The following is a 24,207-nucleotide window of genomic DNA, read 5'->3' on the forward strand; positions in this document are numbered from 1 at the left end:
TAAGTTCAGCATAGTTTGTTTTTAAGGAGGTTCTAATACATATCTAAAAGTTCCGTTTACAGTTTCAGGGGGAAAAATAAAGAAAGCATCTGTCAAAACCTGTGTGCTTGAAGTTTTCCCACTGAACTCTATGACAACTTCTCCGTTTAGAAAAAGATCTATTTTGTCTAGCTGGCTTTCTTGTTTGTAATTTAAAATGTAGCAGAAATCATTGGCGGCTTTGCACTGTTCAACAAGGCTTAGTTTTCATTAAATTTTTCTTAAATAAGATAATGCAATTAAATACTAAACCCCCATTCCTTCAACTGAACCCTCAGAAAAAAGAGGAACGATATAAACTCCCTCTTTGGCATAGTAACCTTGAAGGAGAGAGATCAAGAGTTGGGGCTAAAAGCTGGGCAATCTGCACTATGAAAGGTCTGAACCTTACCAACAAAGCAGGGCTACAGCTGTTAGTGTTAGAGCCCTGGGGCTGAGATTCAAAGCACTGCTTCAACACCTGGAGAGGGGGATGATAAAATGCCTTCAGGTAGTTCCTTCTTAGATCAAACCATCTAAATAAAATCTGAACTTGCAGAAAGGGTAGGGAAATTGGGGATAAACATGTTTTAGAAGTTTTAGTTTCACATGCTGATGAAAAAATGACATAGCAATTCAAAGTATTAAATTAAGTGTCTAAGATATATCATTCCAGGTCAAGTAAGGTTAAAAGAGATGATGTTAAATCTGTTTGTATATTGTTTATGGGCTAAAACAATGGTTCACTGTAAAATTTAAAGATAAGCAAATAGGAGATAAACTACAGCCCTGGCCGGGAGGCTTAGTTGCTTGGAGCGTCATCTCTTACACCAAAAAGGTTGTGGGTTAGACTCCTGGTCAGGGCACATACCTAGGTTAAGGGTTTGATCCCAGTCAGGGCACATGTGGGAGGCAGGTGATCAATGTTTCTCTCTTACATTAATGTTTCTCTCTCTCTAAAAAAATCAATAAACATATCCTAGGCTGAGGATTTTTTTAAAAATGGAGAAACTACTACCGATGTTACTTATTTTAATGTCTATAAAATAAGTAAGCTATTATTCAAGTTAAAATGTTCCTTTCCAAAGAATTGTTTAACTCATAAGTCTACTCTACATGGATATTCATGATTTTTATCTAATTTTCAAATGATAAAAGAACCAGAAAGCATGCAAACATAAAGATCTATGGGCACTGAAGGCCAGCGGGGCGGAGGTAGGACAGAAGTTGTTACATACCTCATTCATTGAGTATAATTCATTTTACTTTCTCTCCTCTTTGAATAAACCATTAGATAGATAACAACACTGCCTAAAATACTGACAACAGTATGGGGAAGGTCGGGGGGGGGAGGCAGATGTGGGGTGGAGGGGATCAATGGGGGGAAAAGAGGGAATATGTGTAATACTTTCAACAATAAAGATAGATTTCAAAAAACAGAAAATAAATAAATTCTAACTCCAGTGAAAAATACACAATGTCTTATTAAATTTCCTATAATCTCAACAACACCAAAATTCAGAGAAAATAAAATTCAATGCAGAGGTAAAGTCAGCACTTACTGAAGAGCTAGTCAGTAAGACCAAGGTATATAAAGAAAACTCCCATTTCAGTTTTGGTTATGATTGGGGGGGGGGGGGGCTGTGTGTGTGTGTGTGTGTGTGTGTGTGTGTGTGTGTATTCACTTTCTTTACAACAAACATATTTTATTATTATGGGAAACTTTAAACAAACTTGAAAAACTACAGAGAATAATACTCATGAACCCTCCTGTCCCTGTAATCCCTCTCCAACAACCAGCAACTCACAACCAATCTAAACCTTTCCCCTTTTTCTCCCCCCTTCAGTACTACTCTGAAGCAAAGCCCAGACACCATGCAATTTCATTTTGACTGTATGTTGATGGGGATGGGAAGGGAGGGTACAACAGAAAGACTGGGTGGTGAGACAAATAATGCTGCTGCTTTCTTTCCACAACTCCCACCCCTGGTCATAACCACAATTTTAAGTGATACAGTATCTGGAAATGCTCTGAGGAAAGAACCCCAAAGAACAAGCACTGGGAAGACCAAATTTACTGCAGCCGCCCAATCACTTCCTCCCTCCAGCTCAGACAGACTTCAACATTTCAGCACCTCCCTACCTATCCAGTAGCAGTGACAATATGACTGGTTAGTGTATTGCAGGCCCTGATCTCTGGCAGAGCCTCAAAGGACTGTATCCAATGGAACTGTTTTTCTCAGCCTAGACTAATCACCAGGTCCCTGAGTTGATAAGATTCCTCCAGTTTAGTACGGAGTCTAACTGTCCATCTTTTGATATATGTCTACGGTTAACTCCAGGTGCTACCACTAGCTAAATGAGATGAGGCAGATACAACAGAGACTAACTCCCAGGAATGGGAAGGGAAAGTAACACTGCAGGCAAGGGAAGGAGTGGCAGAAACTCGACAGGAAGTTGGAAATCTCAACCTCTTCAAATCATCTCCTCCTACCTCTCACGGTCAAATATCAACCAAAATGATTTGTTACCCAATGGTCAATATTCAAATCCCTTTGAGAAATAAAAAGTGTTCCACTGAAATGGAGGCAGAAAGAAAAACCAGTGATTCTGGTGTTCCTGAATCTTGAAATTATAATAAAATCTGGAGGGAAGCAAGCAGTGAAGATAGCACCATGAATTCTTGTCGTTTCATAACGTAGCAAAAATGATTAACCTTAAATGTTGGTGTCTAGTACTTTATAACTTTTATAAATGCCAACTCAGGTTTCACCAACAACTGAATATTTATATTCAGGCTGTAGTCTCACTTTGCTTAATAGATAATAAAGAGAAGACTATTTACAAAGGATAAGTTTTAATCATCATAATAAGAAAGTGAATTTGAGGTAACTTCCAGTAACTCGTGCCTTGGAGTAACACCTGTGAATATACAGCCACCTCACGGGCTGCATTTTGCAGATAAAAAAAGATTCTTACTACTTGATTTACACAAATCATGTTTCACCCCAACCCTCTCCACTGCACACAACCTACTAACCTCTGTCCCAGGGAAAAAATTTGTAGTAAAATTTGATATTGATGATTTTTCATCATAATAAATGATCAATTACCTTCCCTCCATTTGTAATAAGACTGTCCCATTATCAGTATTTCTATTTCTCATATTTTCTAGTACCTTCTGTAAAATAAGAATTAGTTCATTTTATTATTACACATCTGAAGAATAATTTTGCAATAATACAAAGGTTGAGAAGTTTTATTACAATTAGTATAGATATGTAAAATTTCTTGAGTGCACAGCAGACTAAATATACTCACTTTTGTTGTCTTTGTATAGAACGGGGAGGAGAGTTGGTGAATAGGCAGGTCCACGATACTACTGGAGTTTGTGACGCTGTTACTGTGCGTATGTTCTTCTTCCCTGCTACTGTCATCAGACTGATCAAAATCATCACTCTCCTGGTCCATCTCCTCCTCCTCCTCCTCCTCCTCCTCTTGCTCCCCAGCGTGCTCTTCATCTTCCTCTGGTTCTTCCTGGTTTCCTGAGGAGTCCTCATCTACTGAAATAAAGCGGTTATTGTTCTCTTCCAATGGTCCTTGATGGGAATCATTCTGGTCTCCAGGCCTAGGCTCTGCTCCGACGACCTCGCCGTTCCTCGCGGCGTGCTCCTCCTCCTGCTGCCTTAGCTGCTGCTCCTCCACCACGCGATTCATCTGCTCCTCATCCGCCTGGCTTGAGGAAGGGTTACCTCTCAGAGAGCCTGCAGTTCGTCGTCTTTTGCTGCCCACAGAGAGCAGTTCCTGATTCATTTCCAAAAGCCAGCTTGCTACTTCTTGGACCTTGGCTAGACTATCAGAAGATGCAAAGGTTTTCACATTCTGTAGGGGAAAACGAAGGGGGACAAAAAAAGGTTTGTACAATATACTTTATCTTCTACTTTTATGTTTTATGTCTATATTACAAATTTTATTAAATATTATAAAAAGTATTGGATTCTACTGAGGCATTAACGTATTGCTTAGGAACCGATACAGAAAATTTAAATTGTAAAAACTTATGAGACTTTATAAAGACATACCCAAAAATCACATAGTAAACAGCTTTATTTTAATCTCCTTTCTAAAAATAATTTTAGAATGAAGATTGGGTTGCTTTGATCACTAAAAGCAATTTGAAATTCTGGATCAGTGGTTCATAAACTTTATCTTTTGTAAAACTTCCACAAAATGTTACAAAGTATATCGCAAAAAAACCATCCAATGCTCAGTTAAGTTCAGGAAATGCTGAGGTAAGCCAAGTTAAAAAGGCTTTTTCACCCTAGGAATTTCCCAAACTTCTCTCATTACAGAACCTTGCCTTTAGACACAATTTTCTGCCAGGTACCAAATACAGTCATTATGAGTTTTACTTTTCACAATGAATACAAATCAAATGGATAGCAAATAAACTAAAAAAAATTATTTTTAAAAAAGGAAAAAAGTTCATAAGACCATACCCTCTGACCCAGTAACTCCACTTCTGGCAATCTATCCTAAGGAAGTAATCCTAAAACAGAAAAAAAAATTATGCATAGGATACTCACTGCAGCTTTATCCACAAAAGCAAAAAAAAATAATAATAATAAATGTCAATAAAAATAAGCAAAACCTCAATGTTCAAGACAAAGGAATCCATGAGATAGGATAGAGTGCAATCCCTAAACATAATGTTCATTTTAAAAACTGTGAAAACATGAATGCATATTATATTATATTATATTATATTATATTATATTATATTATATTATATTATATTATATTATATTATATTATATTATATTACATCATATCATATCATATCATAATTATATTATATTATAATATAATTATAATATTATATTTATGCTAAGAGCAAAATGCAGGAAATTATATGATCACAGCACGATTTTTAAACTACATAAAGATTAGAAGACAATATTTCAAAATGTAAACTGCATTCAGGCAGTGGTTATAGGTGCTTTAAATTTATTTTTTACCATATTTCTCAAATTTTATATATCAAGCATATTTACTTTATATTTAACATAGATTCTAAAATTTGATCTGACAGAAACTTTCCATAATGTTTATTCTTAAATTTCATTCTTTGAAGGTATGTGGACATGTTCAAATAATGACAACACATTACACAAGTTCATATAAAATTACTTTAAATATCTTTAAAGTTTGTAAGATATAAGAAATAAATATCCATTTCTATCACACCTTAAGGGTAACTAATCATATCATAATGGTATTTGGATAAAACAGTCTTATTTACTTTTCCAACCCTTGGCACTAGATGGTTGATCCCCCAAAGGTCCAATTCTCATTGCAAGCTTTGAAACAGGGTCAAGAAAGTCTGAAAGATAGTTTGAAAATAGCGATATTTCATTTTATTTTCTATAATCTACACTTTCCAAGAATTAAGCTATAGTGTGGGGCAGGGGAAATTTTGAATTCTAATTATTACTAGAAAAGATAAGTGTAGAAAAAGAAGAGTTCCAAAAATTGATCCCTGAGGCACTCAACATTCTGAAAGAAGAGTAACCAACAAAGATAATTAAGAAAGAAAATCAGGAACAAGTGGTATCCTTGAAACCACATAAAGCATATCCAAGAGAAGAAAGTAAATAATAACAACCACTGTGATAGGTCAATGGAATGAAGACAAAGTGCTGAACACTGGATTTAGCAACTCAGAAGTTACTAGTAATGGGAGCAATTTTTGATAGTTGAAGTTTTGTTAGAGTAAAGATACTGGGAAAAGAGAATAGAAATGGTGGATACGGACAAGTGAGAAGTCTGCTGCAAAAGGCAACAAACAAGGGAGTGGTAATTGGTAGGGGGAACAGGTAATTAATTGTTAGGGAAGATTTTTGATTCTTTAAGATTGAAGAATTAGTAGCATATCTGTATAATGACAAGAATGGCCCCATACAAAACAAAAAGTTGATAATGTAAGCAAGAAAGAGAAGAAATGGTGATATTTAGTTGTTAAAAGGGGATAAGAAAGAATTCAAAACTGGAAGAACTAGTTTTAGTTAGGAAAATAGATACATCATTTATGGTACCAGATGAAAAAGCAGAGTGGTATTACAGGTACTTTAAATTTATTTTGTTACTATATTTCTCAATATGGAAACAGTTAAAAATAGGTGGGAGTCTTTGGAAGTTCCTTTCTCATTCCTTCTTTAAGTGTTAAAGTAGGAAGCAAGGTCATCAGCTGAGAGTGATCTTGGGAGAGGAGGTATTCAAAATTTGAAGAGGGAGATATGAAATAGTCCTCTAGGAAGAGAGCAAGGGAACCTTCCTTGGTGCATGTGACTTTGATGATCAAATGTAATCAATAAACCATGATGCAATATACATTAAATGTGGCTTTTAAAAGTCAAGTGGTTCTTATTTACAACTCAGGCTAGCACAATATAAAACTTCTATTTGACAGAGACTGAAACCATCAAATGTAAATAACTATATCAGTTTTGAACAAGGGTTAGAAGCAGAGTTCCTTAGAAAAAGTACATTAAATATATCCACTGTGTTCAGAAGATAAACTCCAGAAAATAAAGGTCATCAAAATCTTACTAGCTAATATATGTCAAAGACAAACTGAAAACCATCACAGGAGAGTAGGTTAAAAATAAGATATTGAAAAACACTGGCCTAAATCACAAGGAAATATATATAATATCCCAATTATGTAAAGGTAAATCTCTTGTACACAGGTTTTTTTCAAAGAGAGAATCAAAATCTTGCTTTAGTAACTATATCTAAAGCTAGCTTTCCTAACACTGACAAGGACATTTTCATTTGCACGTTTATGCGTAGAAATATGAAATCAGGGATGCCTGGGATTATGCAGGCCCCAAACAAATTGCCCTTTGTGTGCCCAATCTAACAGGCATATTTTTACAAGACTGAAACAGGTTTAATGACATATTAAGAGTAATTTACAAAGTGAAAAGATGAAAGAACAAAGGTCATAAAACAAGTCATAAAGAATAGCAGTTAGCCTATCAACAAACAGAAAATTTATTATTGGCATTTCTAAAATAGTACCAGAACTGGTCATCAATGAATAATTCTGTTACCAATTATAAATAATAAAAATTCAAAGCTTTATCATTGTGTAACCTTAGTGTTATATTGGGGGGAACAGAAAATAAAGTGCCTTAATTTAAGCCATTAAACTGACTCTCATATTTACAGTATGACATGTAAATATCTTTCAAAATAATACAGATTCTTACAAATAAACCTGGTCAAAACTCGTAAATCCAAGCAGAAAAAACAAATTTAAATCATAGCTAATGCAAAATAAATAACACAGCTAAAAGTCAGGAGACAGGAATTCCGGAATATTAGAAGAGGCTGAATATATCTAATCAAAAAGCATATAAAAATTTTTTCAAGTAGTATATATATTGGGTTGAATTTCTCTAACCTATTTTGGCAGTGGAAATGAATATATAAATTTTCATTTTCTGTTGATATTCATAAATTTAAAATTAAACAAAAACAGTATTTCTAGGCCCTGGCTGTGTGGCTCAGTTGGCTGGAAAGTCCTCCTGTATCCCCCAGTCAGGGTGCTTACGGGAGGCCTCTTCCCACTAGAATTTAAGCTCCATAAAGAAAGACTCCTTTTCACCACTGTTAACTTCAGTACCTACAAAAATGCTTGGCTCAGTAGGTCCTCAAAACATTTGTTTAGTGAGTAAATAATAATTAAATCTTTTTAAAGTCAGCCATGTGCTGAGCATTCTTTCTCTACCAAAGAAGAACTTCAAAGCACGCCACAAATATATCAATTACTTAAAACACATTTTTAAAAGTTAGAATCTGCACTAAACAAGTCATTTGTAGTACGTTTGAAACGAATAAGGTATAAATATATCAACATTTATTTATAAATTATCTTCTAAGTCATTAAAAGCATTTTTATCTTGGTATTTTCAGCACAGGCTATAAAAAAAATATGTGATTTTAAAATTTAACACTTTTAAAGCACATACTTTGAGTAATTCTAGTTCCACAGTTCCTATACTGTAGATAACTGGGAAGTCATATATGTAACTTATGGTGAAAATCTTCCAGAGACTGCAAAATTGGATGAACAAATCCTTAGAAATGCATTTACAAAATCAACACAAAATGAACAATATGGAGAATACTGTCATACAAACAGCAAGTATTCAAGTTTTGAGAGTTTGAACTGAAAATTTTAAATTCACATGCCTCATCCATCATATACATCTATCTTTGCTAGAAAGGACACAAAACAACACTATTTCTCAGTCCACATGACAGTACCTATTTTTTACTTATAGTACATATTTTTGTATTGGCCAAATTTAATTCTTCATTTCCATTCAACTTCACTAACTGCAATCGGGGTTTACTCCACTATAACTGAATTTTAACTGGTTGCTAAATCCCAATGGATCTTTCACCATTTTTGTAGCTTTTTACATTGTTGAACAAGCACCCTCTCTTCTTTACAACTCTCTTGGTCCCAGAGTTTCCTTGATATCATCCTTTTCATGTACCATCCCCTCAGGCAGTGTTGTGGTTCTCCAGTGCCAGCTCCTTTCCTTCTCTGCAGTTTCTTTCAAACCAACAGTTTCAACTATCACATAGAAGCTAATGACAACCAATTCTATTATCTCCAGCCAAACTCCTCTATTGAGCCTATTACTTTTGCCAGAATGTCCCATAGTCACCCTAAATTCACTATTGTAAAATCCAAACTCCTGTTTACACACACAGGCTCTCTCTCTCGCCCCTCCCAAATTTTTTCTTAGATTCTCCTACTATTTTCTCTACATCACTAAATAAAACCATATTCTAGCAAGTTACAGATTCTAAAAACCCAGATGGCTCTTCCATTCCCTCCTACTATGCCCTCCCTCAACAATTTAGTGCTAAAGCCATTAGGTGAAGCCAAGCAAGTCAGATATATGTGTGGGAAGTAGGGTAACAGTCCAGCAGAGGGAAGTCAGTCCAAAAAGAGTGAGGACGACTTCATGTATGTGGGGGATGGGGGAAGAAAAGGTAGGCCAGCATGGGGTAACAAAGCCTCACCATGAGAAGTGGTTCATATAGTGGACAAGTCCAGTGGGTCAAAGGCAGAGAAGAATGAAAAATGTCTGTTCAAGTTGGGGTGTCAAACGTGAGCAGGGTAAGAAAGGTGTCCACAGTATGAGATGTCAAAGCCCAAGTGGGATGAGGAAGGTATGGCTCGCCATAATAGTGTCCTGCTCAATATCCCTTTGACAGAACCTGCTGAGGAGCAGAGCTGCTTGACAGACCCCAGCTCCCTCACCTTGGAATCCACTGCAACATTCACACCTTGCCATGCTTCCTCTAGGCTTCACCCAGCAAATGACTGAACGTCGTGATAATACTACAATAGCCAACTCTGGATGGGGGGCTTTCTGCACATCGAATCTTAAGTTGACATGTTTCTCTGGGGACCTGAACTGACTCAGAAGGCATCCATGTACTATGGTGTCAAAAACTCTTGGGATAAAATAAAAAAGTTCTGGAAGATGCTACAAAATGGTTAACTTCATTAAACAAAGGTCATTTCATTCCAGAATGTTTAAAGAACATCTCCTACTACATAAAGAAATCCTGGGGCTTAGCAGAGGAAAAGTTCTCAACAGGGTATCTGAGCTGATACGGGGTCCTTTTAAGACAGTAGAAGGCTAGATTTTTGTAGACTACTTTGAAGATGAAGAATGGCTGCAGAAACTAGCCAGTGTAGCACTTACTCTTCTGTCCCTGTAAAGTATGAAGAAAATGTTTTTGACTTCCAGGGACAAGATTCTTGGATTTAAAAGGAAAATGCACTTTTGGAAAACAAGATGTTACAAAAAGAAATCTTGGAATGTGTCCTCTGCTGCTTGGGCTTGAGTGTAGAAAGACATCAGCAAGTCTCAAATCTTACTGGAAACCACCTGGGGAAGTTGCAGAACAGAAATGGACAGATTTTCCTTCCCTTTCAATACAAGTGTATCACCAGTGAACTCTTTCTGAATCTTCTGATTGTAAGAACTGGACGTGAGAAAAAAGGAAGAAGAGCTGCAGTCTTATACAGTCAAGATGAGTTTTACTGATCTACCCCAGACAAGTTCTGGATTTCTGTGAAGAAAAGAATATCCTGCTAGTCATAGGAAAACAATGAACAGTATGCTGCAATTTTTAACTCCTCACACATTTGAGCAATCTTTTTCTTATTCAATGAACATCAAGAGCAAGCTAAGAAATGGTCTCAATAGAAAAGGAAATTTGTACTTGTTCCCTTATCTCATGCTTGACCCTGAATTGATATTTGTAAAGTAAAGAACAAGCACGGGAGGTAAATATAATATTTATATTAAAGAGGTAAATTTGCACTAATGAGGTAAATACAATTGTTTTATTAAGATTCAAAAACATGTTATGTATATATGAGCCTATAAAAGAAGTAATCTTCTAATTGCTAGGACTACATTTGAGCCTGATCGTATCGAGTAAGAAAATGGTTTTCTTTTATTTTATTTTTCAATTATAGTTGGCATTCAATATCATTTTATATTAGTTTCAGGAGTATAGCATAGAGGTTAGACAATTATATAATTTACAAACTGATCCCCTGATAATTCTAGTCCCCACCTGGTACCATACATAGAAAATATTTTTTCAAAATCTTGCATAAAACGATACCTAGGTAATATTTTTATTCATATTGCTTTGGATTATGGTTTTGGTAGTGTCAATAAATTTTTTATATAAATAACATTAATTAAAATCAATTCAAATCTTTATTTAAATTAAATCTGCTGAGGCTACATTAAGAAAAGTTAAGTTCTGTTTGGCTGGAGCTAGTTATGCAAACTTGTTACATTTCTCATGAGTTTGCAAAATTTATGAAAATATCACAAAGATTAATTTCAAGAGAAGTAAGTCTAGCTTAATTACCAGGGGACTATATTTTCCCCCAAGAAAAGTTGGCTAAAATGTCATTTTTAGTTTTAAATATTGGGGGGAAACTACTCTTACATTTATCGTATCTCACTTGGATCTCATATAGTAGAAATTTGTGGTAAGGTCTATTTGGAAAAGGCAAAAGAGATCAAGTAGTAAAGTAAGAAAAAAAGAACTGGAGTTTCCTCTACTTGCTCTACTAACTTATATTACAGCTGGCATCCTTTATGGGAAGGGGAACCAGGCAAAAAATGAGGCTAGCCCAGCTGGTGTGGCTTAGTGGTTGGACATCAACTTAGTAACCAAGGGGTCAAGGTTCGATTCCTGATCAGGGCACATGCCCAGGTTGCAGGCTTGATCGGGGGGGGGGGGGGGGGGGCGCAGGAGGAAGCAAATCCATGCTTCTTTCTCATAGATGTTTCTCTCTCTATCCCTCTCTCTTCCTCTCTCTCTCTAAAAATCAATAAAAATATATTTTTTTTAAAAACGAGGCTAATGAATTTGCCAACATAAACAGATCCACAGAAAAAGAGTATTCTCTACTCAAAAGAGCACTGACAATTATCAATGAATTATTATATCTACAATTTACTGATAGAGCTAAGGTAGCATGAGCTGTAGATATAATTTTTACGTATGGCTTCTCAAGATCAAAAAATTATTTTAAGTGTTCCCCCAGTATAAAAAGACTGATAGAGGCTGAAAGTAAACATCGGTGATGGGATCACTGAAATTATGTTTACCCAACAGTAAACAATGAGAGTAACATAGCACCACTTCTGTGATATTCCTGCGAACAATGGCTAACCTTAATCCACTAATAAGGAAACATCAGACAAACCCAAATTAAGGTTCCTTATTCAAAATGACCAGCCTATAATCTTCAAAGGTGTGAAAAGGAATTAAAGATCAAGGAACTGTTCCAGATACATAACTAAATGCAACCCATGAATGAGATCATTGATATATGAAATATTATTTGAACAACTGGTGAAATTCATATGGAGCCTGAGGATAAATAATCTAATATATCAATGCCAATGTCCTGATTTTAATGGCTATATTATGATTATGCAGGAGAACGTCCTTGTTTACAAGAAATGCATACTCAAGTGTTTGAGAAAGATAGTGCATCATGTTAGCAACTTATCAAACGGTTCTGGGGCAATATAATTTCTTAGTACTATACTTGGAACTTTTCTGAAAGTTAGAAAAGGAAGGAGAGGAAGAAATCAGGAGTTGTTCTGGTTCCCATCATCTGTTCCCATCAAACTACCTCTGCCTTGTTCCCACACTTCTGTCAGTCACTCATATCATCACTAATGCTCCTAACTCTTAAGTAGCTCTACAACCAATCTCACCTCTCTGGTAATCTTTAATAAGCAGATACCATCAGTCTCTCAGCCAAACTATTTGCATCCCTAGTATTTCCCCTATTTTTGTTCCCCACACTCTCATCTACTCTCTATACTACTGCAAGAACACGAAATATCAACACCTCAGTGGCAATTTCCAAACTTTTTACATGCTGACCCATTTGCTCAATGAAAACAAAATACCAAGCAGTTAAAGAGAGAGAGGGAGGGAGGCACAGAGAAGAAAGACAGTTTGCACAGAGAACTGGCAACCCCTGAGTGACTCTGCAGAACTTTAGAAAACTAGTATTTTACAGGATAAAGCCTAAACTCCTAAACACAGCACACAAAAGATGTTCCTAACCTGGTCTCACCTCTATCCTTCCTCAATACCCACTGGTTTATCTAAAACTGTACATTACCCAACAATATTGATCGACTTGTACTCTACCAATATGCTATATGCTCTCATATGTCTATACCTTTGCAAAGGATGCTTCCTTCTCTTTGACATATTTCTTTATTCACCATTTAGTAACCCTATCTGGCTATGTAAGTAACCTTCCCTCACTCTTCTATTCCTTTGTGTCACAGAACTTGCTGAAATTGGCAAGGACAGGTCTTGAATACAAGGACTTCCCCCTTCTGCTTACCAAAAAAGTAGAAAACACCAGATACAATCACATCAGAGAGCTAGGATAAAAGTCCAGAATACTGATTTTTCCACTTCAACAGACAAGGTGGCAGTTTTCCCAGAGCCCACAACTCTTGGTACTGAGGAGTCAGCCCTGTGAAACGTTCCATAGCAGGTAGAATTTTGAATGAAGAATATGGCAGGGCCACATAAACAGCTGTACTAGAAGGAACAATATCTGCAGCTACTACCTTAATAAGGAGCCGATAACCACAGGCCCAAAGAAAACAGAATCTGATAAATTTCAGGAATAATTTAGCATCTTTAAGGAAAGCCTGAACACCATCACAATGAGCAAGTACTGACTCAAATACCTTCAGCTTTGGCCTCTATTCTGTCTATCATTTTACAAAAAGGTTTTGAGCTTCAGAAAAGGCACACTACTGTAATATAGAAAATTACTATTTGTAGAAAACTAGTGAGTCTTTATTTAAAAATAGGGTTCCCATCTTAATAAGCATATTTTAGCAAGGCAACCACTGTAAAGCGCATGGGAAAAAACTGTCTTCTTGCTACTTGCTTTTTAAATTTAGGAATCCTATTCTCATTTGCTACTGCTGATGCCCTCTTGCCTGGGCTCCTGGGAGGTTTCAGTCAGTATGTGTGCTACTAGAATTCAGGTAACTCCTGCCCAGATTTCCCTTCTTGTTCTCGGAGGCAAAACAATTACCTCATTTAGATGAATATGCCAGAGAATCAATATGCACAGACAGACTTCCATCTTCCTCTTCAAATTCCTGGCAAGAAGGCCGAGTGGACACACTGGGGGAAGATACTGCCTCACTGTACTGCACTCAGTGTGATTTCAGAAAATATGTATTTAAACGGCAAAAGAGAAATACGATGTGCCAGGCACTGGGAATACAATGCTGACCAAAGACATAGTCCTGTATCCTAAAAAATTATGAGAAAAAAATCTTTAAATATGCAATTACAGTGGTACCTTGGTTTTTTAATGTAATCTGCTCCGGAAGACTGTTCTAGTTCTGAAATGTTCGAAAACCGAGGGATCAACAGCTGACAGCTAGGCCTCAGCATCTTGCCCTCAGCGGAAGCCGTGTGGCATGCTTAACTTCTGAGGTGTGTTCGAAAATCGACACATTTACTTCCAGGTTTATGGCGTTCGTAAACCGAAATGTTCATCAATGGAGAAGTTTGAAAACCAAGGTACCACTGTATAAGTTATATAATTATAGTAGAATCCAGGTAAAATAAATTTCATTCTAGCCTGGCTCCATTACTGCCTACCAATACCCTTATCTGTCAATACTATGGTAACTGACAAACACACGTGCACACACACACACACCATCACCACCACCAAGAAAATCCCCCAAAACAAACCATCTAAAACATAATTCTAATACCAAGAAACATTTATAATCCACTTAAAACAATTTTTTTCTTTCTGTCTTTTACTCTTTCTTTCTTAGTAAAGACTGAGAGTTATTATTTTTTAAATGGTAAGAAGTATCATGATTTTTCTGACAAAGATCTCTATATATGTAAAAATAAAGCAACACTGTCACAATGATTAAATCATTTAACTAGATCCCTTATGTAATGATCTGTCATTTTTCAGACAAGAAATTTTTAAAATTTTTCAGGTTATAGAACAGTATTTCTGGACAAACCTAACAAGGCAGTAGTTGTAAAACACTCTCAAACTTCTAAACACCCTCAATTTCAGTACAAACAATGCTGTGTTGTACACTCAATCTAACACTAAGAGGAAGCATTGTGGGTTGGTCACAACTCAAATTCCTTATCACAATGAGGACTGCCTAGGATCTTACCACTGAACTCAGCCATTCAAATAAATGGGAAGACAGTAACGATGCTCACTGCTCTCCGAAACTCCTGGTTTCTAGATTTGTTAGAAGAAATACTTCCTAGATCTTCAAGTTTCTGGAGAGGATTCCTTCATTCTGAAGTTATTTCTCTTACCCAGAAAAAACAGAGTGCTAACTCAAAAGAATAATAATAATGAACTGGAGGTTATAAAAAATATGCCTTCTACTGCAGGAATTCAGAAACCAGACTCAAGATACAAAAACCAAAATATGAGCAGACAATCTTATAGGTTAAGTAAAGATGCTTCCACTGCATTCATGTAGCCAGCAAACACAGAGTGCCCACTAGAGACCAACACTATGATAGTTACAGCATATTCATTCAATCCAGAACTCTGAGATCATTATTCCCATTTTACAAAACAGGAAACAGGCTTGGATTGAGGTCACTTGCTCAAAGTTTATAGTTAGTAAGGTTTAGTAACATGTCTGAAATTCAGATATGTCTTAGCCAAGGTTTAAGTTCATTCCACCAAGCCAACCTGTCTTCTAACACGGCATAATAAGGATCTTGCAGCAGCAAGAGAAATGAAAGGCACAGGTGACAGTAACATGACACCACTGCAACTATCTTTTTCATATAAAATCCCCTTCTTAAGAAAGAGACCACTCTCATTCCTCAGACCACTAAATACTGCTTTCTTCCCATCGGGGCCACAAAAAATAGGGGTGTACGCCCTCAGGGGAGGGGTCGAGGGAGGGAGCTTTTAGGCTCCGCCTAGCAAAGTAAAAAATTATATGAAGAAAAAAAAAGATTGACAAGGAAAATTAAAAAAAAGAAAAGAAATTATGAGATCTGTCCTCAGTAATTTGTGCCAGTACCCCATACCCAACAACTCATGCACATACTCTAAATTGCTTTTGCTTACTAGTTACAAAGCGCTCTTAAAGCTATATCCAAATCTGTAAATGTAGCTCTGTACTTACATATGATTACAAGTATTTTGATGGTTTCAACTGATAACTGATTTTAGGCAAAACAATGAAGTTGAATTCTACAGACTCTAACCCAAAGAAATTATCCAAGTTTATCATCTTGCTTCTTTATCAATTCTCAACACAACTGCAAAATAATAAGTATTATATATTTATTGAATCTTACTTTGTGCCAGGCCTTGCTAAATGTTTTACATATGAAACCTGATTTCACTGTCAAAACAAAGTTATGATATAGATTCTGTTTTATAGATGAAGAAATGCGGTTCAGAAACTGTGCTAAATTGCTTCTCAAGCACCACACATCTTTACAAAGTAACTGTCCTCTGAACTTTTACTTCTGAATCATACTCCCAGGGCAGCAGAAATCCCATAGCACTGCGATCTAAGACAAACCATTCCTGATGGCTCCAGCAAAGCCAATGGTTTTATATCCAAGGTAAGAATAAGGAATAATATCAATGAAGCACATTAGGAAATAGACCATTTCAGCACAATATCAAAGTCAAACTGAGAATAAAAAATTAAGAGCATAAAAACCAGTGGTTAAGAGCCCAGGTTCAGTAGCTAGATAACTCAGTGTCTTTAAATCTTGTTACCTCATCTGCAAAAGGGGATTTTAAATGATACCTCTATCTTGCAGGATTATTGTGAGGATTAGAGAGATAAGCTTTGGACTCCCAACTTCATGTAGGGATCTCATATTAGATACCTTATGGTGTGTGGCCTTCTAACTTCTTTTTCTCCAGCACTTGAGGCAGCCCTTAAATTAAAAACCCTAGGTCTCCCAAGTTTTGTCTCTCCCATCCCACCCCACCATGTATCATGCAAAAGTTGGCTTTCCCCACTCTTAGCTTCCAGGGTCTCTTCTCCTTAGTCACTGTGAGTTTTTTCTTTTCATTTTAACACCGTGGTTAAATAAATCTATCCAGCTAGGTAGCAAGCCATTTATTTCTTTATTTTACCTGACATTTTAGTTGTTTCATTTGAGAGGGTTTTACATAGTACCTATTTGTAACCATACTGATGGAACAAACGTCATAATTAACTCTTTGCAGTGAGGCCTTGGATAATTTTACAAAGAATAGTTTAAATGAGTATTGAAGTACTATTAGGTGGCAACCTGGGGTGGAGTAGGAAAACACATTACAAAAGTAGCAAATTAAAGAAATAGTTAAGATTCAGATCATTGTTTTGCTGGGCTTAAATTATTTTTAGGATATAGAATTGCTAGAAATAAGACTGATGATGGACTAGAAGATCAGGCTAAAGACAGAGAGGGTCCAACTCTTGAAAATCTTGATGTGTCATGATAAGAAACATGAACTTGAGACTGAGAGTCACCACAGGGCTATAAGCAGACAGCTGACACTATCATATCAATGCATTAAAAAGATTATTCTGGCAGAAATGAAAAAAAGCAATTAGAAGAGACAAGAGAGTACAGTCTTGTTATTCAAAATTTGGTCTTCCACCAGCAATACTGGCATCACCCAGGAGTTTGTTAGAAATACAAAATCCCACTCCAGATCTACCTAATCATAATGCTCATTTTAAACAAGAACACTAGGTAAATCATCTACACAGTCAACTGATGCCAAAACAATGATCTGCAAAGTCAATGAACATTAGCTTTATTTTAAATTTAAAAAAAAAATTTGAATTATTCTAGAATACATGACATTCATTTGGTGGTTTAAACTTGCTTTGTTTGCCTGTTAACATGAACTGACTGTTAACATTGTTAGATTTAATATTTTGAGGCTTTGGCACTAAGACCTATGCTATATAGTGATTTGTTATTTAGTTGTGACATAAATTTGAGTCCATTAACATGCTGCTGTCTAAGAGCAAACTGTTTAGTAAGCCCAGGAGACTAATCAGCATCAGAGCAGGTTTTTAGTTCTCCATGCACTGTTCATACGTGGTAACTCTCTAGGTTAAAAAAGTTGGGTAGGGAAACCCTTCCTATTTAGTGATAGAAGTGAAAAGGTCTAAGAATCTGATGCTTTTAAATAAAAAATTATAAGGGATAGAGAGAGTTCTAAGCTGTAGAGCTATTCTGTATTTTGGATGTTTCATTTAATGTTCTAGCTATGTTCCTGTTAATGTCAAGTGCATAACATATTTGAACCATTTTATTTATTAAATTTGACAAATATTGTTATATGAGTCTAAGTTTCAGAGGATGCTTCTTTAAAACAGTGTTTTCTCAAAGAACACTGCATCAAAGTTATTGCAGGGGGTGAGGAAAGAGGTGTTAAAAGCAGAAACTGGGCTGTAGTCTACCCTAGATCCATAGAATCACAATCCACATTTTTTAATAACCAGCTTCCATGTAATTATGTGCACATGTATGTTGTTTTCAAATCTGGAAACCATTATTGTTCCTCTTTTTTACCTTTTTATTTGAATATAATATGCACACACACAAAAGTGCCAGCACCCAGATAAAAAAATAGAACATTCTAATTCTAGGAATTAGAATATACAATGGGGAAAATACAGTCTCTTCACTAAAACTGGAAAGCCACATGCAAAACAATGAAACTGGACCCCTACCTTATACCACATACAAAAATCAACTCAAAATGAATTAAAGACTTCACCATAAGAGCTAAAACTCCCAAAAGAAAACACTGGGCGTAAGCGCCTTGACATGTCTTAGCAATGACTTTTTTTGGATTTGACACCAAAAGTAAAAGCAACAAAAGCAAAAATAAAGAAGTGAGACAGCGTCTAACTAAAAAGCTTCCCCATAGCGAAGAAAACCATCAACAAAATGAAAAGGCAACCTACAGAATGGGATAAAATATTTATAAATCATATATCTGATGAGTTAATACCCAAAATATATAAAGAACTCATATAACTCAAAGCAAAAAAAAAAAAAAAGTCCAATTAAAAATGGAAAGAGAACTGAATATACTTTTTTCCACAGACAATATACAAATGGCAAACAGGAGCATGAAAAGGCGCTCAACATCACTAATCATTATGAAAACACAAATCAAAACTACAATGAGATATCACTGCATATCTGTTAGAATAACAGATAGAATATCTTGTCTTTTGATGAAAAGACAAAAGATAGTGTTAGTGAGGATGTGGAGAAAAGGCAACCCTTGTGCACTGTCGGTGGGAATGTAAACTGGTACAAGCCACTATGGGAAATAGTATGGGGGTTCCTCAAAATATTAAAAATAGAATTATCATATGATATAGCAATCCCACTTCTGGGTTTAACCCTTTGCGGTCATATTAAATTTGGACATGGGTGTCATACTGGTCGGAATTAAGAGCTTTCAGAGAAATTATGAACTGATACATGAATGAATAGAGTTAAGATTCGTACGGTTCCTTGCTGTGGTGGCTGAGCGCAGACATACGACCAGAACGGTAAAAAAGCTTTGGTGGCTGAGAGTAGACATACGACCGGAACGGTAAAAAAGCTTTGGTGGCTGAGAGTAGACAAATGACCGCAAAGGGCTATACATTCAATGGAAATGAAAACAGGATCTCAAAGAGATATCTGCACTCTCATGTTCATTGCAGCATTACTCACAATAGCCAAGATATGGAAACAACATATGTGTCTACCAATGGATGAATTGATAAAGAAGACATGGTATAAATATATACACAATGAAATATTATTCAGCCATGAGAAAGAAGGAATCCTGCTATTTATGACAATATGAATGGACCTTGAGGGCATTATGCTAAGTGAAATACACCAGACAGAAGACGACAAATACTGTATGGTATCACTTATACGTGGAATCTTAAAAAAAAAAAAAAAAAAAATCAAATTCATAGAAACAAAGTAGAAAAGTGGTAGCCAGGAGCTGGGTGGGGGAGGCAGGGAGAGGTTAGTAAGAGGGTACAAACTTTCAGCTATAAAATGAATAGTGTCTGAGGATTTAATGTGAAACATGGTGATAACACTGAATTATATAACTGAAATTTGCTACAAGAAAGAAGTTAAATGTACTCAATGCCCCCCCCAAAAAAGATAAATGAGGTGAAAGATGTGTTAATTAACTAGATGGGGGGGAATCCTTTCACAATGTATACCTATATAATACCATGTGTACACTTCAAATATCTTATAATTTTATGTTAATTATACCTCAGTAAAGCTAGGATTTTTAAAAAGAGAGAGAATATTCTGATAGGTCAGAACCCTTCTAGTGACTCTTTCTAGAAACTAGCCCTCTTCATCCACAAGGGTAACCACCATCATTACTTAACACAATGGGTTAATTTTGCCTGTTTTTAAACTCTATACAAATGAAACGATGCTCTTGTGTCTGTTTGGGAGTATTTTTTTCCCTCAGCATTATAACTTTAAAATTTCTCTATACTGTTATCTGTACTGGTTCATTTTCATTCTTAACGCTATATAGTTTCTATTGTGTAAAAATACCAATGGTAAAAATACCACTTATATGTTCTAACAGTCAAATTTGTTATATGTTCTAACAATTTATTTGGGAAAATCTGTACTCCTGATATGTTTGGGAAGTTTTTATTTCTCTAATTTAAAAATTACAGTTGTTTAATTACCATTGATAATTTACAGGATTTTGGTTTTCAAATATGATCCTAATAGCTCAATTAGTTTATACTACCTTCCCTAAATGAGCTACAACACTAAGGAATCAAATAGCAAATAAGAAAAGCCATTTCTTTATAACATTATTTCTGTTAGTAAACGAAAAAGAAATGAGAGAATTAAAACATCACCATTTTGTAACCTCTGATAACTTAATGGGTGGAGGCACTGAATAGCAACAACTGCTAACATCACAAAACGAGGGGCACCAGACATAGCTGACTCCTAATGGTATAACACACCACTCCCAGGACAGAGAGGTCAAACAGGTCTAATAAAGCCTCTAGATCCAGCTGCCAGTTTGAGGAAGTAAAAGGGACAGATGACTGTGTTCAACTGCATTATGTGTATGCAACTAGCCAAATCCAGACTATGAAAAACAAGTCAAACAAATACATTTTAAGGAAAAGAAAGGTATGGAAAATAAATCTGTAGATTAGGAGACATAAGAAATACCAACTCTTCTTTTAAAATGGTTCAGATTAACAAAACTATTTAGAGAGACTTACTTGGCTGAGAGGATCATAAACACAAGGAAGTGATGACTGCACGAGTACCCTAGAGAAAGGAAGTTACTTGAAGGAAGGGAAGGGAATATAATTGAGTCAGGACACATGGAGGAGCTTCTGGGATAGTTGGCAAACTTCTATGTATTGAGCTGTGTGGTGGTTACAAGAATGTTCACCTTAATACACTAAGATCAACATTTATTGCATATAGTTTCTGTATCTGCAGTTTATTTTATAAAAAAAAGAAAACAGTTAGCCCTAGCCAGTTTGGCTCAGTGGGTAGAGCATCGGCTGGCAGACTGAAGCATCCGGGGTTTGATTCTGGCCAAGGACACGTAGGTTGCAGGTTCAATGCCCGGCCAGGGTCAGTGCGCGAGTGGGAGGCAACCAACTGATGTGTCTCTCTCACTTCCATGTTTCTCTCCTCCCACCCCCACCCCCACCTCTTTCCATTTTCTCTGAAAAGCATTGGAAAAAATATCCTCTGTTGAGGATAAAAAAAAATAGTATTAAAAATTAAGAAATTATAGATAAGATCTACTAATCCAAGAACTCCCCGAAAGAGTCCTTAGCAATGGACCAGTGTCATCTGGGTTATTTTCAAAAATCATTTTCATTCCAATCACAGTATCATCTCAAAATAAAGCAGAAAGAGATACACAATTTCAGAAAGTATTTTAAAATGCCTGATACATGTCTTAATGGTTCTGATGAAACTATTCAGTACAATATTCAGACTCATTGCTTTCACCAAATATGGCAAATTCCACAAATTTAGGAATACAACACATAGCTTGAAGCCAGTTAATATTCACTTTTGGACACTTCTTCATTCCACTATTACACAACCAGTGTTCAAAATAGTAATTCGCGTGTGTAGCTGCAGAACAATCTTCTCTGGATTTCTTCTAAGATCAAAGATGCCATAAGAATTCAAACTATAAGGTACCAGGATGTCACTTTCACTATATAAACACAAGACTTTTATATCTCTTTAAAAATTAAGATAAGTATGTGTGCATACATAAATACTAGACCATACTTGCAAAGTCACCTAATTTCAATCAGCAATCTGAAGAACTCTTTGATATCTCATTTTAGAATTACAAATTCAATTGTATTTTTCTGAAATTCAAAACTCCTACTACATTATAGCATACTCATATAGATTCTCTTGAGGTATATGCTCTACTTCTTTTTCCTACCACTTTGAACAAAAGTTAATTAACCAAGAAATCACAATGAATTACCAACTATGTGCTAGTCAATGAAGCAGATAACATGACATATAAAAAACAACACTCTTGCCCTAAGATAGCTTGAAATCTAGTTGAAGATATAAGTACTTTGTATTATCGTACAATTACTTGGTTTGGTGTTATGGTCTAGATGAAGTTCCAAGAAGGAAGAAATCTTATATGGCCAAAAACAAGACACATCCCTGCACACAAATACAGCTCAATGCATGAAGTATTAATGACAAAACAATGAGACAACAGTCTACTTTTCTACAAAACACTTCTCTGTAATGGCAATTAGTTCATTTGTTCATCCTAAAGGATGAGGTCAGTATAATGTGAAAGTCACATTGGTCCACAAAGCATTTTCTCCATCCCAGTAATGCTTTAAAGCCATCAGGGACAAGCTTTCTCACGGAAAGTGCTTAGTAATACGTGATGACCCTAAGAAAAAAACTGAAAATCCTGTGGCTTTCCACATTGTTTCCACTATCTGGTCAAGCTGGGAGTACAGATAAAGAAGCCATGGAAATATTTCCTCCATGTTTATTTTACTCAAGGGGTTAAAGGTAGGGAAGACTAATAAAGAAGGCTATACCCTAAAACAAAATTTTTAATTTTGACAATTTATCTTAAGTGAAACTGAATACTCTCATGGACCTACATCTCAAAGAAGAAGGCAAGCATAAACCCTAGGACTTAGAATTGGCTGACTGATGTTGGGTACAAATGTTTAAGCTGTACCAATATTTTTATTAGAATTGTTACTGGTTTTGTTAGTACATAGATTACAAAGCTGCATAGGTTCTGAATGGATTGTCTCTATTTTTAGAGTGATTTTGCAGAACTTTAGGTTTTTCCCAGAGATATATGTATTGCTTTATAACAGAACTGCCTGTGTTAGGGTAGTGAAGGAAATCCAGCATCAACCTGCTTCATTTAGACCCAGCCTAACTTCTTCAGTGTTTCATATTATGGGGTAAAACCAATCTGCACTGAGAGGTTAAACTTTATTGCTGCTCAACACTTAAGAATTACTGTGTTAAACTGAAACACTACCTATTTTTGTTTTTGTTTTAAGAAATACTAATTTTAGCCCAGCCGAGCATGGCTTAGCAGTTGAGCATCGACCTAGGATCCAGGCGATTGGGGTTCGATTCCCGGTCGGGGCACATGCCCGGGTTGCGGGCTGCAGCCGATCAATGACTCTCTCATCATTGATTTTTCTATCTCTCTCTCTCCCTCTCCCTTCCTCTCTCTGAAATCAATAAAGATATATTAATAAAAAAAAAAAAAAGAAATACTAATTTTAAAAGTTGACATGAAATACCGGAAATAAATAAAAATTAGATAATAACATTTAAAAATACAGATTATAATAGAGGTAAAACATATCACCTCAAAATTATGCTAAATTAAATTTAAATTGTAGAATATACTATGTATTTTTAAAAACCAATATTGTGAGTCAGTTTCTTTAATTTTATATTAATGCCACAAGAAGGACGACATTCATTAGAATGATACAGGCTTTTCCCTTAGGACAGATTGTTTCAGTTTACAGCCTAGCACACTTGAAATTATTTTCTTTATTATTACAGAGAAAGCAATCTCTACCTACCTTGGTCATAGAGAATACATTTCTTTTCTAAGTTGAAAAACTACAAAAAATGACTTCAGCATTTAAATCTTTGCAATATGCGTCTAAGATATTTCTAACATTTTAAGAATGTCAAATCCTAATCAAAATTTAATTTTTGGTAATATAAGTTATTAAAAATGGAAAGTTATTAAATGTTTTACCTGAAATGTTGTTACATTATTTAAAGCACTTTTTATGATGTTTTGAAATAGGTGCATCCAGAAATATCAACTCACTAAAATTAGAAATACCAGGAGAGTATGCCTTGTACCACTTTAAAAATGGGAGGAAAGAATATAGGAGCTGGCAGAAAAAGGGGAGAAAATGGTATCTTGAACAGAACAAGGATACC

General features: G+C 35.7%; 1 protein-coding gene across 6 annotated transcripts in view; it reads right to left on the reverse strand.

The window, feature by feature from the left end:
- FBXW7 (F-box and WD repeat domain containing 7) overlaps positions 1-24,207 on the reverse strand; it is a 156,293-nt gene that overhangs the window by 78,971 nt on the left and 53,115 nt on the right. For 4 of the 6 annotated variants that reach the window (XM_081135353.1, XM_081135355.1, XM_081135354.1 and 1 more), the window contains exons 3-4: positions 4,518-4,567; positions 3,340-3,900 (exon numbers count right to left, since the gene is read on the reverse strand). In XM_081135353.1, the coding sequence (XP_080991479.1) occupies positions 3,340-3,831 (492 nt within the window). In that variant the 5' untranslated portion in view covers positions 3,832-3,900; positions 4,518-4,567. The remainder of the gene's footprint in view (positions 1-3,339; positions 3,901-4,517; positions 4,568-24,207) is intronic. The other 2 variants (XM_081135359.1, XM_081135357.1) reach the window with 1 other exon arrangement.

The sequence above is a fragment of the Miniopterus schreibersii genome, assembly GCF_964146895.1.
Source record: "Miniopterus schreibersii genome assembly, chromosome: 4".
Lineage (NCBI taxonomy): Eukaryota > Metazoa > Chordata > Mammalia > Chiroptera > Miniopteridae > Miniopterus > Miniopterus schreibersii.